This window comes from Nicotiana sylvestris, chromosome 11, assembly GCF_000393655.2.
Source record: "Nicotiana sylvestris chromosome 11, ASM39365v2, whole genome shotgun sequence".
NCBI classification, from domain to species: domain Eukaryota; kingdom Viridiplantae; phylum Streptophyta; class Magnoliopsida; order Solanales; family Solanaceae; genus Nicotiana; species Nicotiana sylvestris.
Window position 1 is genome coordinate 70,249,914 of NC_091067.1, and position 18,431 is coordinate 70,268,344.

The following is an 18,431-nucleotide window of genomic DNA, read 5'->3' on the forward strand; positions in this document are numbered from 1 at the left end:
CTTTCTTGGAGAATTTTTCCTACTAATTGATATTATTTGCTACATGTAGGGTGATGCATATACATTAGGTGACGAGCGTATATGCATGTGCCAGGGTTAATCATGCTCGGAGGTAAATTATACGATTTATTGTGCCTTATAGAATTATGTGGCCTTATTGTTTCATGTCTTCCTTGACTTTTAGATTACTATGAATATGAAATTAAATGCCCGAAATCATGATTTAGCTTATTATAGTTCAATTAAATTTGATGGACTTTTTGTGTAATTATTGATGTGCTAAATCCAGTCGTTATTATACTTAATCACAAATACATCGCTACGACCAAGATTCTTGAGATATTGGATTATATACTTGAATTGAAGATCATCTTTGAGACTTGTTGAAATACTTGAATAATAAGGTTCTTGCGGTTTATTAAATTGTTATTGGCTTGAAAGCCGTGATTGATGTTCATTTGAAGTATTTGCTTAATCACTCTCCTTGATGTTATTCATTTTTCCTACCTTGGTTGTTATTGATATACATGTGCTTGGTGAGGAAGAGTGTAAAGCACGAATGGTGATGTCATGACATTACATATACACGAGGAAGAATGTAAAGCACGAAGGGTGATGCCGTGCCATTTCATTTACATTATCATGTGAGGATGAGAGTAAAAGTACGAAGAGTGATGTCGTGTCATTCCATTTACATTATCATGTTTTCATTTGCATTATCATGTAAGGATGATAGTAAAAGCATGAAAGGTAATCCCATGCCATTTCATTTTCATTATCATGTTTTCATTCACATTATGATGTGAGGATGAGTGTAAAAGCACGAAGGGTGATTCTGTGTCATTTCATTTATATTACCATATTTTTATATTATCATGTGTTCATAGAACGAAGGGTGCTTCTGTGCAGGCGAGGACGATAGACATGCGTTATGTGGTGATATCCTTCCGTTGTGTATACATTCATATCTTTATCTTGAGTTGTTACTATTGCACCTATATTTTCTATGTGACTTGTCATTGTTGTTATGTCTTTATTCTCTATCTCAATTGTTGTTGTGTTGTCCATGCTTTATATCTATTTAACTTGCAAATCATGCTTTCCTTCCTGTTTGTCATATCTACATCTGTGTCATTTCTCATTTGTTGCACTTTCGTAAAAGCCTTCTACCATGTTAGCTAGTAAAACTTATGTTCCTCTATCTTAAATGCTATCATTACTTATATGCATTTTATCTAGTCTATTATTGTTTCCTATACGGACTGTGTTGCTCGTTATTGCTTCCTGTGTATCTCCCACTTTATCGTTATTGTTATTGGAAATTCTTGCACATGGTTGGTACTGTTATACATATGCTCGGTGAGAAAGGGATAAATGCATGAAGGATGTTGCTGTGCCAATTGCTTTGACCTACATTCATATATTTAGTGAGGATGAGACAAATGCATGAAGGGTGTTGCCATGCCATTTGATTTGATATCTTGACTACATTTCTCACACCATGAAAGTTATGAATTTGCTACCATGATTTCTTCTAGTAATCATTTACTACCTAGCATAGTTATTTTCTAATACTCTTATCTGTTATATTCTGGAACTGTTTCTATTGCTAGTCTACTGCATAGGTTATAATAGTGAGTATCTTTTAACTAAAAAGCCTTGCTACTACTTCATCAAGGTTAGACAACTAAAGCCGGACTTGTGACGTTTTTTTGAGAGAGATGAGCAAACTTTTCACAATCCTTGCTTCGAGTGTTACATTCTAAAGTAAGATTTGCTAATGGATAGTCGAAGAGGAGGAGTTTGGAATCCACAATGACTTACATGAAAGAGCGAGATTCCTTGATGAATATAGTCAACTCTTGATGCTCTAGTGTCACACTAGAACTATTGTACTCAAAAAGTCAAATCATTGTGTTGCTGATAATTCATATGTGTTGTGGGTAATTGTTGGTCCCAATTGATGCGTGATTAATTCACCTTAGGCTAGCTAAAATATCCCTTTGCTACTGGAGGTGGGAATTGCTGTATTTGCTTGAGGACAAGAAAGAGCTTAAGTTTGGGGGAGTTAATAAGTAGGGATTTTGACCGCTTATTTGCTCTCTTTTACTTGCATTTTAGCCCAAAAATGCTTAAAGGTATCCCCGGAAATTAACGAAATGTGCTTACTTGCAGGAATATTGGGAAACGAGCCAAAGAAGTCGATACCAACTCATAAAGGAGTCAAAAGTGAACAATACCCAAAATAGGGCAAAAAGGGCAGCACTGCGGACCGCACAATTCTAGTGCGACCGCAGAGGAGAGATTCAGAGAGTAGTGTTTGGGCCAGCTAAAGCATGCAGACCGCACCGAAATTGTGCGGCCACAGGAGGTCAAGTGCGGCCAATGTCTTTATTATGTTGTTCGCATGTCTAAAGAATCAGAGAGATGTTTCAAGTCCAAAAGAAAAGAGTGCAGACCGTATCACTTTTGTGCGGCCGCATAATCAGAAGAGCGGTTGCACCCATTTTTATGCGGACCATAGAAGCCCTTAAGTTACAAGCCCACATTCTCAAGACTACGAAACACACGATAATTGTGTGGCCGTAGGAGCCCATTTTGCGAACCGCACCAAAATTATGTGGCCGCACAACCTTAGCAGGGGCATTTTGTCAGATATTTTTAGTTTAGTATAAATAGTACTTTTTGTCATTTTTAGGTTAAGTTAGTTTTGCAGAGGTGCACTAATGTCGTTTTATTTACTTCTTTGAATAATTTTGTACTAGATCGACTTCTAAACATTAGATTTTCTTTGTCTAATCAATTATTATGCATTCTATCTTAATTTCTTCTTGTATTTCTTTTTTTTCATGAGTAGCTAAATCTTTAGCTAGGGTTGTGGCCCAACCCTAGTATGGGTTAATGTGTATTTGATTTAGGGCTTGTTTGTGATTGGGTTAGTGATATTTAGCCATGTGTATTCTTGAATTCTAGAATTAATAGTTGCAAACATTGATCCATGCCTATTTGACCTAGTCTTTACTTAAGAAAGAGAGACTAAGTCTAGAAAAACTTGGCTAACAAGGAATTGGTTGAACTCAAGAAATTGATAGCATAAATTAAAGGGTCAAATCTACAGACAGTAAGACCCGACTTGAGCATATATTACTTGATTTTTGCAATACCTATTTGGACTTAAGAAAGCCAAACTGGGCAAAATCTATAAGGCCCCATGAATTTCCTACTCAAAAATCTGAATCTCACAGTACCAAGTTAGGATCATGTGTTAGAAATTCTTCGCGGAGTGCATTAAAAAGTTAAGAAATTTTGTTTTCCAGAAAAGTGCATTTTTGCGGTCCATTATGCGGTCGCATAATGGGTATGCGGACTACATAGTCGCCGCAGAGTCGGTCAGTGTGCTTGTTAAATTGAGGTCAACTATGCGGCCAATTATACGATCACATAATCAATATGCGGGCCGCATAGTCATCGCATAACCCTCCTTGGAATTTTGTGAAGGGCAGTTCTACGGTGCATTATGCGACTGTAGAACAAGTATTCGGACCACATTTTCATCGCATACGCAGGCAGTTTTTCAAGATTTTGGGACCATCTTTGCGGTCCATTTTGCAGGCCGCATGTCCGTTATGCGATCGCAGATCTGAGTTGGGGCTCCTATTTACTAATATTTAAAACCCGACGCCATTCCATTAAAATACCCCATCTGACCTTCTCTATGTTATTTTTACTAAAAATAGAGTGAGAAGAGGAGTTCTAGAGAGATAAGAAGTGGCCTTCTTCTAATCCCCACCCAACTCTTAGCCCAAAATCTTGAAGATGGTCAAGAGAGTTGCTGGGTCTTCACCCTAAAAAGGTAAGAACTTGTTCAGTAATCTGTAAATTTGAACTTTATATTTAAAATAAGTGATTAACAATTGAGTTCTTGGGAAAAATGGCTAATAATATTGCATGCATAAGAGATAATGGGGTATGGGGATGATGAGAACTAAAGAGACAACAATTGGAGTATAACATTGAAGAAATCCCTTACACAAGGGACCTAAGATCACAATGCACCCTTAGTGCTTGATAATATGCTCAAACGAGCTAGAATCTTAATCTTGTCTCTAATTATTGGTTCGATTTGTAATTATTATACAATAGATTGAAGCGATAAGAGTCCCGAAATTTTGTATGAATTAAGGAAAGCTTTATTGAGGTATGTATGGCTAAAACCCCGTCTTTTAGAAATTGAGCTTCATCGGCATTTGTGTGAATATGGTAAGATTAAAGCTGAATTGTTGCATTGCCTGTTATTTTACATGAATTGATGTTGTAACCGTATATGCGTGAAAGATGTGTCTCAACATGATCAATGTGCTATCTTGATAACTTGAAAAGGGAAAGGATATGAATCATGTATTGAAATGCTTGGACTTTAAATTTTGATTGAAGTTGCATTGTTGTGCCACCTACGAGAAGTCTTACCTACGCTTACAATTTAAATTGCTCTTGTGTGCACCTACTGTCCTAAATGGCAAAGCTAATATTGAAATTGGGAATGATGTAAAAATGCGTCCTAGTGACAAGGATAATGTGACGAGTTATGGCCCCAAGCGCCTATCAAATGATGTATATGAAACGAAATGATTAATGCAAAGGGAACAATGCCTTGGAAAGGCGGCCTAGACGATCGGGTCGGGATCGGACTCCGCTCTAGATAGCGGTGGTATTGTGAATGAATTCTGGAAAAAAATGAGATTGTGATTGAAGTATATGCCTCAAATGAGACAACCTAGCCGATCGGGTCGAGATCGGACTCCGCTCAAGATAGCGGTGGTATTGTGAACAATGATGAAAAGTGTGAAATTCCCCAAACTAAAAGATATGGAAAAATGATGTGGAAGTTGTATGATTATTTGATTTGATAATGTGGTGATTGTCTAAAGTTTTGAATTATACTTGTGATTTCTTATTCTTGTATGAAAGTTCTTTCTAACTAGATGGTGTTTAGTTATACATACTAGTACTATTTCATGGTACTAATGTCCCTTTTGCCGGGGGTGCTACATTTTTAAATGAATGTAGGTGGCTCTTTAATGGACAGTGCTGATCGCGCGTAGCGGAGTATCCTCCTCTCAAAGACTTGGTGAGCCCCTTTTTCCTTCAAGGGGTTATGTTGTACAGCTTTTGTGGTAGACTTCCACTTTTGAGGTATATCGGGGCCTTTTTTTCGGCATTGTCATAAGTCATTTTTTGTATCCATAGAGGCTCCGTAGACGATGTGTGGGTTATGTATGGGTGTTGGATGGGTTAATGATCTGTGTTATAACTCTATCCTCTAGTTCGTATAAGCTATGACTATGTAAAATCTTGAAAGCTTAGCTATGGTTTACGATTTGTAATATAAAAATGAATTAAAATATTGAATGCTTGGTTTTGCTATTGTCTAATTAATAGAAAGTCGAATTCATTAATAATATTGAGTTCGGTAGCAAGTGTCAATAAGGCTTGCTCAGTTAGATTCACTCGATTGAGCGCTGGTCGCGCCTCCCGAGGTTGGGGCGTGACCAACTTGGTATCAGAGCCTAAGGTTTCAAAGTGTCCTAGGACATCTCGGAGCCGTGTCTAGTAGAGTCCTTCTTATCTTATGAAGTCGACCACAACTATAAGTTGGAGGCTATTTGGGCATTAGGAATAACACCCTTCTTTGATACTCTGGATCGTGCGGCGATTGTGAAACTATTCCTCCTCCAACTAGTGCATTCGTTCAATTTTCAGTATATGGCACCTAAGAAGAAAGTCAGAATTGGCCAAGAAGCCAGTGCCACCTCAGGAGTGGCCGATGATTCACTACTTAATACTGCGGGTGAGGATAATTGCCCTACTATGACTCTGCCTGATTCTTCCGTTCCAGAGCAGACTACCTCAGTTTCTACAAGGGGTACCACTATTCCTCCCATTGATACTCTTGTTCCTCCTCCAGCCCCAGCTTCTGGTTTTGGTATTTTTGATGGGGATCTTAGGGGAGCTATTTAGATGTTGACTCAGCTAGTAGCCTCTCAGGCCCAAAGGTCAAATGCCGCACCCAGTTCATCTAGACAGCAAGGGGATTCCACCAGTTCCAAGGTGAACAGATTTCTTTAGTTAGACCCTCCAATGTTTACGGGTGCCAATCCAGAAGAGGACCCTCAAGATTTTATTGATTAGATGCACAAGACCCTCAGGGTTATGCGTGAAATAGAGACAGAAGGAGTAGAGTTAGCTGCCTACCATCTGAAAGGGGTGGCCTATTCGTGGTTTGAGTTGTAGGGAGATTCCCGTGGGGAGGGGAGCTCTCCGGCGAGGTGGAGCGAGTTTGCCGATGCATTTATAGATCACTTCCTGCCTGCCGAGACAAGGGCAACCCATGCAGCTGAGTTTGAGAATCGAAGCAAGGTAGTAGAAGTGTATGGGAGTACCATATGGAGTTTGCCCCCTGTTCAAATATGTTATTCACATGTTGCCCACAATGGAGGCTAGGGTGTGTCGGTTTGTTCAGGGCCTTAATCCTTTGACTATTAATGAGGCTTCTACAGCTACTTTGAATTCTAACATGAATTATGGGATGATGGTAGCATTTGCCCAGGCCACAGAGAACCGTAAACTGAAGAACAGAATGGAGAGAGAGGGTAATAGAAAGACCCAGTCTGTTGGCAACATGAGTTAGTCACTAGGTGGGGGAAGATCAGCTTTTTAGGGAGGATCATCAGGACCATCCCAGTCTATTGCACAGTCTTCAGCCAGTGCACCATCATCTGGGCCCAACCAGCAACAGTGATGGAGTCATTTCAGGCCCAGTCAGGGCGATAGAGGATCTCACATGCAGGGTCGGTCAGGAGAGAGATCCCAGCAGTAGTAGAGGTCCCCGTGCCCCAGGTGCGGGAGATGCACTCGGGGATTTGCTACATAGAGTTGCCCGTATGTTATTGATGTGGGATGAGGGGTCATATGCAGAGGCATTGTCGTGTATCCCGCCAGGGATCAGGTAGGGCCACAGCACAGCCAACCAGCCTAGCAGCTGCTACATCTTCAGCCTCCTCTCCAGCTCGAGGTACCCCAGCACCCGCGAGGCGTGGTGCAGCTAGGGGTGGTGTGCTGAGTTCGGGAGGACTCAGCCGGTTCTATGCTATGAGTGGTCGCTAGATTGTAGATGCTTCTCTAGATGTTGTTACAGGTATTCTGGCTATCCAATCTCATGATGTGTATGCACTTATTGACCCCGGTTCTACCCTGTCATATGTTACCCTTTTTGTTGCTATGGAATTCGGGAAGAACCAGAATAGCTTCATGAACCACTCTCAGTGTCTACTCCGGTTGGTGAGTCAATTTTGGCTACTCAAGTTTATAGAAGTTGTGTTGTCATGATGTGTGGTAGGGATACTAGGGCCGATCTTATTGAATTGGGGATGGTGGATTTTGATGTAATAATGGGGATGGATTGGCTTTATTCATGTTTTGCTAAACTTGACTGTCGGGCTAGAACTATGAGGCTTGAATTTCCTAATGGGCCCGTTGTTGAATGGAAGGGGGATAATGTGGTACTTAAAGGTCTGTTTATTTCTTACCTTAAGGCCGCAAAGATGATCAAGAAGGGGTGTATCTACCATTTTGTTCGGGTTATGGACATCGATGTCGAGGCACTTAGACTTAAGTCCGTGCCAGTTGTGAACGAATTTCCGGATGTCTTTCCAGATGAGCTCCCTGGGATCCTATCAGATAGGGAGATTGATTTTGGGATCGATGTTATGGCAGGTACGCAGCCTATATCAATTCCACCTTACAGAATGGCACTGACAGAATTGAAGGAACTAAAGGATCAATTAAAGGATTTGCTAGAAAAGGGTTTCATCCAGCCAAGTGTGTCACCATGGGGTGCACCGGTCTTGTTTGTAAGGAAGAAAGATGGGTCACTGCGGATGTGTATTGACTACTGACAGCTTAACAAGGTCACCATCAAAAATAAATAGCCTCTACCCAAAATAGATGACTTGTTTGACTAATTGCAGGGTGCTATGTGTTTTTCAAAGGTGACTTGCGGTCCGGGTATCACCAATTGAAGATAAGGTAGCAAGATATTCCAAAAGTAGCTTTCAGGACTCGGTATGGGCACTTTGAATTTCTGGTGATGTCTTTTGGGCTAACAAATGCCCCGACAGCTTTCATGGATCTTATGAATCGAGTCTTCAAGCCTTTTCTAGACTCCTTTGTAATAGTTTTCATTGATGATATTCTTGTGTATTCCCGGAGTCAAGAGAATCATGTTAACCATCTCAGGGCAGTTTTGCAGACTCTTCAGCAGCATCGATTGTATGCCAAATTTTTGAAATGTGAATTTTGGCTTGAATCTATCGCGCTCTTGGGTCATGTCATCTCCAGGGAAGGAATTATGGTTGATCCTTAAAATTTGGGTTTGGACGGGTACTATAGAAGATTTGTGGAGGGGTTTTCTACTCTTGCCTCTCCATTGACTAAATTGACCCAGAAAGCAGTTAAGTTCCAGTGGTCAGATGCTTGTGAGAAGAGCTTCCAATAATTGAAATCAAGATTGACTTCAGCACCGGTATTTACCCTGCCAGAGGGTACAGAGGGGTTTGTGGTGTATTGTGATGCTTCAAGGATCGGGCTCGGGTGTGTGTTGATGCAACATGGCAAGGTTATAGCCTACCCTTCCAGGCAACTCAAGAATCATGAAAAGAACTACCCGACCGATGACTTAGAGCTTGCAGCAGTGGTGTTTGCGCTAAAGATTTGGCGACTTTATCTGTATGGGGTCCATGTGGATGTGTTCACGGACCACAAGAGCCTCCAATATATTTTCAAACAGAAGGAGTTGAATCTGAGGCAGAGAAGATGACAAGAGTTACTCAAAGACTACGACATTGATATTCTCTATCACCCGGAAGGCTAATGTTATGGCAGATGCTCTTAGTCGAAAATCTATAGGAAGTTTGGCTCATTTGAAGGCGCATCTGAGGCCGTTGGCCTGGGAGGTTTGTCAGTTGGCTAGTTTGGGGGTTCGTCTTGAGGACCCTAGTGAAGGAGGGATAATTGTTCAGAATAGGGTTGAATTGTCGCTCGTGGTGGGGGTGAAAAAGAAGCAATTCGACGATACATTGTTAGCACAGCTGATAGAGAGGATTCATAAACATAAGACCACAGCTTTTTCCTTTGGCTTGGATGATGGTACCCTATGGTACCAAGGCCACCTATATGTTCCAGATATTAACGATCTACGGGGAAGGATCATGGCAGAAGCTCACACTTCCAGGTATTCAGGGCACCCAGGTTCTACAAAAATATATCATGATGTTAAGGAAGTTTATTGGTTGAACAACATGAAAAGGGATGTGGCGAACTTTGTGACAAGGTGTCCGAATTGTCAACAAGTGAAGGCCGAACATCAAAGGCCCGGTGGATTGGCTCAAAGCATAGAAATCCCAATGTGGAAATGGGAAATGATCAACATGGATTTTGTGGTGGGATTACCGCACACTCCGCGCAAGTTCGACTCACTTTGGGTGATCGTGGATCGGCTCACGAAATCAATACACTTCTTGCCAGTCAAATCTACTGACACAACGGAATAGTATGCTCGGTTATATATCAAGGAAATAGTCAGGTTGCATGGTACTCCAGTCTCAATCATTTCAGATTGAGGGGCTCAGTTCACGGCAAACTTTTGGAAGAAATTTCAGCAAGGTTTGGTCACGCAGGTAAATCTTAACACAACTTTTCACCCCCAGACCGACGGGCAAGCAAAGGGGAATATTCAGACTCTTGAGGACATGTTGCGTGATTGTACCCTTGATTTCAAAGGTAGCTGGGATGATTATTTGCCACTTATAGAGTTTGCTTACAACAATAGCTTCCATGCTAGTATCCAGATGGCACCATGTGAGGAACTGTATGGTAGAAGATGTAAGTCTCTCATTGGGTGGTTCGAGGTTGGATAAGCTGAACTGATAGGGTCGGACCTTGTGCACCAGGCCATGGAGAAAGTCAAGATTATTAAGGAAAGGTTGAAAACTACTCAGAGTCACCAAAAGTCTTATTCGGACGTACATCGTAGGGATTTGGAATTCAAGGAAGATGATTGGGTATTCTTGAAGATTTCCCCCTTGAAAGGTAACATGCCGTTTGGGAAGAAAGAAAAATTGAGCCCAAGGTATATCAGACCGTACAAAATCATCCAGCGGATTGGTCAGGTGGCATACAAGCTTGAGTTGCCACCCGAGATGTCATTGGTACATCCGGTCTTTCATGTGTCTATGTTGAAGAAAATAATGGGAGATTCGTCCACTATTGTGCCAGTTGAAACCATTGAGGTTAATGAAGAACTATCTTATGAAGAAATTCCAGTTGCCATTCTTGATAGGCAAGTCCGAAAGTTGAGAAATAAGGAAATTGCCTCCGTAAAAGTATTATGGCGGAACCAATAGGTTAAGGAAACCACTTGGGAAGCCGAGGAAGAAATGAGAAAGAAATACCCACACTTGTTTAAATAGACATGAAATAGATTTTATGCATTTGGTTAATACGAACTTTTATCTTTGATTTGATCCATGTAAAACTGTTCCATTTTAGTTATATATGTTGCCTATATGGCCATGGATAATGTTGTACAAGTTGTATTATATCTATGGAATAGGTTTAAACTATCAGGATATGTTCTGGGGCTCTCTGACAGGTGGACAGGCCTAGATACAAAGAAAACTCTGGCGAAATTTTCGGAAATTTTACGGAGTTAGCCAAATTTGGGGATATTGAAATGTTTCATGTAAGCAAAGCTTAGATTACATATAGGACTTCTAGTAAGCGAACCTTGACCCTTATTCGAGGACGAATGATCTTAAGTGGGGGAGGATGTAAGGCCCCGTGAATTTTCTACTCAAAAACCCAAATCTCATACTGCCAAGTTAGGATCATGTGTTAGAAATTCATAAAATTCTTCGCGGCTCGCAAGCTCGCCACGGTTTGGATCTTTTGGATTGATCTGTGCGTTAAAAAGTTAAGAAATTGTGTTTTCTAGAAAAGTGCATCTTTGCGGTCCATTATGGGGTCGCATAATGGGTATGTGGACCGCATAGTCGCCGCAAAGTTGGTCAGTTTGCTTGTTAAATTGAGGTCAACTATGCAGCCAATTATGCGATCCCATAATCAATATGCGGGACACATAGTCATCGCATAACCCTCCTTGGAATTTTGTGAAGGGCAGTTCTGCGGTACATTATGCGACCACAGAACAAGTATGCGGACCGCATTTCCGTTGCATACCCAGGCAGTTTGTCCAGATTTTGGGACCATCTTTACGGTCCATTTTGCGGGCCGCATGTCCGTTATGCGATTGCATATGCGATCGCAGATTAGAGTCGGGGCTCCTATTTTTTAATTTTTAAAACCCGTCCCCATTCCATTAAAACACCCCATCCGACCTTCTCTATGTTATTTTTACAGAAAATAGAGTGAGAAGAGGAGTTATAGAGAGAGAGGAGAAACCTTCATCTAATCCCCACCCAACTCTTAGTCCAAAATCTTAAAGATGGTCAAGAGAGTTGCTGGGTATTCACCCTAAAAAGGTAAGAACTTGTTCGATAATCTGTAAATTTGAACTTTCTATTTAAAATAAGTGATTAACAATTGAGTTCTTGGAAAAAATGGCTAATAATCTTGCATGCATAAGAGATAATGGTGTATGGGGAGGATGAGAACTAAAGAGACAACAATTGGAGTATAATATTGAAGGAATCCCTTACACAAGGGACCTAAGATCATAATGCACCCTTATAATATGCCCAAACAAGCTAGAATCTTAAACTTGTCTCTAATTCTTGGTTCGATTTGTAATTCTTATACAATAGATTTAAGTGCTAAGAGTACCGAAATTTTGTAAGAATTAAGGTAAGCTTTATTGAGGTATGTATAGCTAAAATCCCATTTTTAAGAAATTGAGCTTCATCGGCATTTGTGTGAATATGGTAAGATTAAAGCTGAATTGTTGTATTGCTTGTTATTTTACATGAATTGATACTGTAACCGTATATGCGTGAAAGATGTGTCTCAACATGATCAACGTGCTATCTTGATAACTTGAAAAGAGCAAGGATATGAATTATGTATTGAAATGCTTGGACTTTAAATTTTGATTGAAGTTGGATTGTTGTGCCACCTACGGGAAGTCTTATCTATGCTTACAATTTAAATTGCTCTTGTGTGCACCTACTGTCCGAAATGGCAAAGCTAATATTGAAATTGGGAACGATGTAAAAATGTGACCTAGGGCCAAGGATAATGTGACGAGTTGTGCCCCAAGTGCCTATGAAATGATATATGTGAAACGAAATGATTAATGCAAAGGGAACAATGCCTTGGAAAGGCGGCCTAGCCGATCGGGTCGGGATCGAACTCCGCTCCAGATAGCGGTGGTATTGTGAATGAATTCTGGAAAAAAATGAGATTGTGATTGAAGTATATGCCTCAAATGAGACAACCTAGCCGATCGGGTCGAGATCGGACTCCGCTCAAGATAGCGGTGGTATTTTGAACAATGATGAAGACTGTGAAATGCCCCAAACTAAAAGTTATGGAAAAATGATGTGGAAGTTGTATGATTATTTTATTTGATAATGTGGTGATTGTCTAAAGTTTTGAGTTATACTTGTGATTTCTTATTCTTGTATGAAAGTTCTTTCTAATTAGATGGTGTTTAGTTATACATACTAGTACTATTCCATGGTACTAACGTCCCTTTTGCCGGGGCTCTACATTTTTAAATGAATGTAGGTGGATCTTTAACGGACAGTGCTGATCGCGCGTAGCGGAGTGTCCTCCTCTCGAAGACTTGGTGAGCCCCTTTTTTCCTTCAAGGGGTTATGTTGTACATCTTTTGTGGTAGATTTCCACTTTTGAGGTATAGCCGGGGCCTTGTTGCCGGCATTGTCATAAGTCATTTTTTGTATCCATAGAGGCTCCGTAGACGATGTATGGGTTATGTATGGGTGTTGGATGGGTTAATGATCTGTGTTATAACTCTATCCTCTAGTTCGTATAAGATATGACTATGTAAAATCTTGAAAGCTTAGCTATGGTTTACGATTTGTAATATAAAAATGAATTAAAAAGTTGGATGCTTGGTTTTGATATTGTCTAATTAATAGAAAGTCATATTCCTTAATCATATTGAGTTCGGTAGCAAGCGTCAATAAGGCTTGCTCAGTTGGGTTCACTCGACTGAGCGTCGGTCGCGCTTCCCCGAGGTTGGGGCATGACAAAATCACTCAAACTACCGAGAGGTATAGAGTGGGTAATTGTGTGTGATTGTTATATTACGACCCCAACTAATCAAACTTGCCCTGGAGTTTACAACCCATTAGGTAACCACCTAGTTGAAAGTCATGACCCTAGACCCTTTTATCATTTGAAAAACAACCAAAACCAAAAACAGTGTCTTCTAGTTTATTACTTCCAATCAATAGCTAAAGTAGAAATAGAAACTACTAACAAAAATGTGGAAGTGCAAATTGACACACATTATACAATTACACTAGGTGTATACCTAATCCCATTTCTAACTCCCTGAGGAATCGACCCCGACTCGCGTTGGGATTTACTAGTGCTTCGACAGTCTCACTACCTATAATTGTGGTGTGAGCTTGGGCGACATCATGGACTCTAATGATTAATTGTGCAGAATAGGGCTGAATCATCGCTTGTGGCGGAGGTAAAGGATCCATTGTTAGTACAACTGAAGGAGGGGATCCATAAACATAACACTATGGCTTTTACTTTTGGCATGAATGATGGTACACTAAGGCAACAAAGGCGATGATGTGTTCCGAATGTAGATGGTCTCCGGGAAAGGATCATGACCAAGGCTCACACATCTAGGTATTCCATGCACCTAGGTTCTACGAAAATATATCATGATCTCAAGGAAGTCTATTGGTGGAATGACATGAAGAGGAATGTGGCGGACTTTGTTGAAAAATGTCCAAACTGTCAGCAAGTGAAGGCCGAGCATCAAAGGACTGGTGGGTCAGCAAAAAACATAGAAATTCCAATGTGGACATTGGAAATCATTAATACGGATTTTGTGGTAGGGTTACCGTTCACTCCGCGCAAGTTTGACTCAATATGGGTGATTACATTCTTGACTTCAAGGGTAGCTGGGATGACCATTTACAGTAACAGCTATCACGATAGTATTTAGATGGCACCATTTGAGGCATTATATAGTAGATGTAGATCTCCCATTAGGTGGTTTGATATTGGGGAAGCTGAGTTGATAGGACCAGACCTCGTGTATCAAGCAATGGAAAAGTTTAAGATCATTAAGGAGCGGTTGAAAACTGCTCAGAGTCATCATAAGTCCTATTCGGATGTTTGTCGCAGAGATTTGGAGTTCAAAGAAGATTATTGGGTATTTCTAATGGTTTTCCCCATGAAGGGTATAATGCGGTTAGGAAAGAAAGGGAAATTAAGTCTGAGGTACGTCGGGCCATACAGAATTATTCAGAGGATTGCTCAAGTGGCGTACAAGCTTGAGCTACCACTTGAGATGTTATTAGTGCACCCGGTATTTCATGTGTCTATGATGAAGAAAGTAATCGGGGATTCGTCGCTTATTATGCCAGTTGAGACTATTGAAGCTAATGAAGAACTGTCATATGAAGAAATTCTAGTTGCCATTCTTGATAGGCAAGTCCGAAAGTTGAAAAATAAAGAAATTGCCTGTGTGAAAGTGTTATGGCGAAACCAACAAGTTGAAGAGGCTACTTGGGAGGCCGAGGAAGAGATGAAGAAGATGTATCCCTACTTGTTTGAATAGTTGCGTAATCCTTTTTATGAAATTGTCACATATGAATTTTGTATCACTTGTACAGTTAATGTAAAGGTGTTCCCTTTTGGTTATATGTTGCTTATAAGGCCACGGTTGGTGTTATTTTGTGTTGTGATACGTCAGTGGATTATGTATATGTTTTTAGGATGTGTTTCAGGGGCTCTCTGACAGGTATATAGGCCCAGTTACAAAGGTAACACTAGCAAAATTTTCGGAAATTTTGGGAGTTAGTCAAAAAAAAATTGGGACTGTTGGAGTGTAGTGTGGTAGTTGAGTTGCATCGGATTCTAATAGTGAACTTTGAACCACATTCGAGGATGAATGATCTTAAGTGGGGGAAGATATAAGGCCCCGTAAAATTCTACCTAAAAATCTAGGATTTTGTGGTGCCAAGTTAGGCTTATGTGTTAAAGATTGTAGAGATTTCCCGCGGCGAGCTTCTTTTTGGGTTGACCAGTGCATTGAGGAGCTAAAGAAAAAATGTTGGCAAAACAAGGCATTTCTACGATCCACTATGCGGTCGTAAAATCACATTGCGAGCAGAAGAATGGCCGCAGAGTGAGGCAGACATTTGGGCCATTTTTGTTATCATTTTTGCGGCCCATTATGCGACCGCAGAACTATTTCATGGGCCGCACTTTGATCGCATTTCGAGCCTCGAGGTTTTCAGATGGTGGTTGTGTGGACCGCAGACTGGTCGCAGACCGCGGCAGAAATTATTTGTTCCGTAGGGCCAATTATACGGCCTATTTTGCGGACCGTAGAATTATTATGCGACCGCAAATCCTATTCCGGGGCTTCATTTTGGGGTTTTTGTAACCTGACCAAATCTTGTTATATAAGCGTTTTAGATCATTTTTCTTGTAAAATCTGATACTTTAGAGGGAAATAAAGTGTCCTAGAGGGAGAAAGTGTTATTCATCAAAAATTTCTCTTCAATTCTTGCTTAAATCTTGAAGATTATCAAGAGGGTTACCTAGGTATTCTTTCCAAAAGGTAAGGTTCTATCATCCAAACTCCTAATTTGTATATGTAACTAGAATGGGCCATTATAAGGTAATTCATGGGGATGATAGTGCTTAACTTGCATGCATGTATTCATAATATATGTGGGGAGGTTGTGAGTTAAAGATGGAAAAGGATGGGGTATGGGTTGGTGTTATCTTTCATAAAAAGGGCCATGAAACTTTAATACGCACATAGTGTTTGATAAAATGCTCAAGTGATCTAGAATCATGATCGTTTTACTAATTGTTGATTCGATTTTACTATATTATTAAAATAGAATGAATTTGCTAATATTCTGGAACATCTTAAATTTTGAGGGAGCTCAATCGAGGTATCGCTAAAACCCCTCTTCTTATAATTGAACCCCATGGTAAGTCCCAAATTGATCATTATAGAAATTGCTATCCCGAATGTGCTTACGTTGAAGAATATATGTGCAATGTCTATTCCAATGCTTTCATCCCGTTATCTTACCATTTGAGGATGTGTTAAAAATATGGAATATGTGCTAAAGATGCCTAGACTTGAAGTCAAATTTGAATGAAGATTGTTATGCCTAATTGTCTGAAAAGTCTCTATGCGTCTTAGATTCAAAATTGCTCACATGTCTAGACAAAGCCTTGAATGAAAATCCTTGTTGTGATTGTTGATAATAAAAATGTTGTGATGTGGAAAAGAACTTGAATTATGAAATGCGACCAAGACCCAAATACAAAAGAGATGATTGATAGAAATGGTAATGCCTTGGGAAAGACGGCCTAGCCGATCAGGCCGTCATGTGATGCCATGCCGCACACATGGTGGCAATTGTGCTAAAAATTGAAATTGAGATTTATGGTTTATGTCTCAAAAGAGAATGCCTAGCTGATCGGGTCGTGATCGGACTCCGTATAAGAATACAGTGGTATTGTGAATAATGGTATATTGGTACTACAGACCTCCCAACCAAAAATTGTGGAAATTACTTGAAAGATTACATGATTCTTAATTTAATGATATGTTATTGTTTAATGCTTCTATCTATTTTGTGATTATTCCTTCTTGTATTATTATTCATTCTAATGAGATGGTGTTTAGTTATATATACTAGTGCTATTCGACAGCACTAACGCCCTTTTTGCCGGGGGTGCTGTATCTTTAATTGATACATGTGGTTTCACAGCAGGTGGCATCGATCACTATTAGTGATATACTCCTCCCAGCAATCTTGGTGAGCCCCATTTCATTTCGAGGTCAAACATATTTTGATTCTTATGTATTGTACTTGAGGTATAGGGAGGGCCTTGTTGTCGGCACTTTTGTAGTACTCCTTTTTATCTATTTAGAGGCTCTATAGATACTATGTGGGTAGTATATGGGTATTATAAAGGTCAACGGATCATGTTGTATTTTAGACTCTTGTTCCATTCAATCATAATAATGTGTGTATATTGAACTTAACAATGATGTAACTAATAAAATGATTGAGTGATGTGTATATGATCTTCCTATTGTCTAATTAATGAAAGTGTGCCCTCTCTTGATCATAAGTGAGTTGGGTAGGAAGTGTCTAACAGGCTTGCTTGACCGGGTCTACTCGGTTGTGTACTGGTCGCGCTCCCCGAGTTTGGGTCATGACAAACTTGGTTATCAGAGCATATGGTTTTAAAGTGGCCTAGGATGTCTCGGAGTTGTGGCTTGTAGTGTCCTTCTTATTTGTGTGTTCTCGACCGCATCTATAAGTTGGAGGCTACTTGGACATTTAGGAATAATATCCTTCTTTGATATTCTGGATCATGCGGTAAAGCTGATGGTGAGACTGTTCCTCTTCTAACTAGTGCATTACTCTAATTTTCAGTACATGGCACCTAAGAAGAGAGCAAGAACTGGCCAAAGAGCCAATGCTGCCTCAGGAGTGGCAATTTATCCTTTATTTGATGATGCGAGTGAGAACCCAAGGGGTATGGATAATCCCCCGACTACTACACTATCTGATTCCACCACACCAGTTCCTACATCTACCAAGGGTGAAAAGATCCCTCCAACTGACATTCCAGTTCCCCCTCCAGTCCCAGCTTCTGGTCCTAGTGTTTTGGATGGGTACCTTAGGGGATCCATACATATGTTGGCTCAGATAGTGGCTTCCTAGGCCCAAAGATTTAATGTTTCCCTACTTCTTCTAGCCAACAAGGGAATTCTGCTAGTTCCAGGGTAAACAGGTTCCTCCAGTTAGATCCTCCAATGTTCACGGGTGCGAATCCTGAGGAGCACCCCCAGAATTTTATTAATGAGATACACAAGACTCTTAGGGTTATGCATGAAATTGAGACATAGGGAGTGGAATTGGCCGCATACCACCTGAAAGGGGTGGCATATTCTTGGTTTGAGCTGTGGGAGGACTCCCATAAGGAAGGGAGCCCTCCAATGAGGTGGAGTGAGTTTGTTGACACCTTCATGAATTATGTCCTTCCTGCCGAGACAAAGGCAGCCCGTGCAGCTAAGTCTAATGTAAGGTAGCAAGAGTTTGTGGGAGTACCACATGGAGTTCGCACGCCTGTCAAAGTATGCTATTTATATGTTGCCTACT

At 40.5% G+C, this 18,431-nt stretch overlaps 1 protein-coding gene across 1 annotated transcript; it reads left to right on the top strand.

The window, feature by feature from the left end:
- Nucleotides 1-14,227: 14,227 nt before the first annotated feature.
- LOC138881143 (uncharacterized) lies at nt 14,228-14,845 on the top strand. Its single transcript, XM_070161347.1, has one exon. The coding sequence runs from the start codon at nt 14,228-14,230 to the stop codon at nt 14,843-14,845; it is 618 nt and encodes a 205-aa protein (XP_070017448.1).
- Nucleotides 14,846-18,431: the final 3,586 nt, after the last annotated feature.

Excerpts from the sequence above, each read along its gene's own strand:
- LOC138881143 (XM_070161347.1), top strand. The coding sequence starts at position 14,228 with ATGGCACCATTTGAGGCATTATATAGTAGATGTAGATCTCCCATTAGG.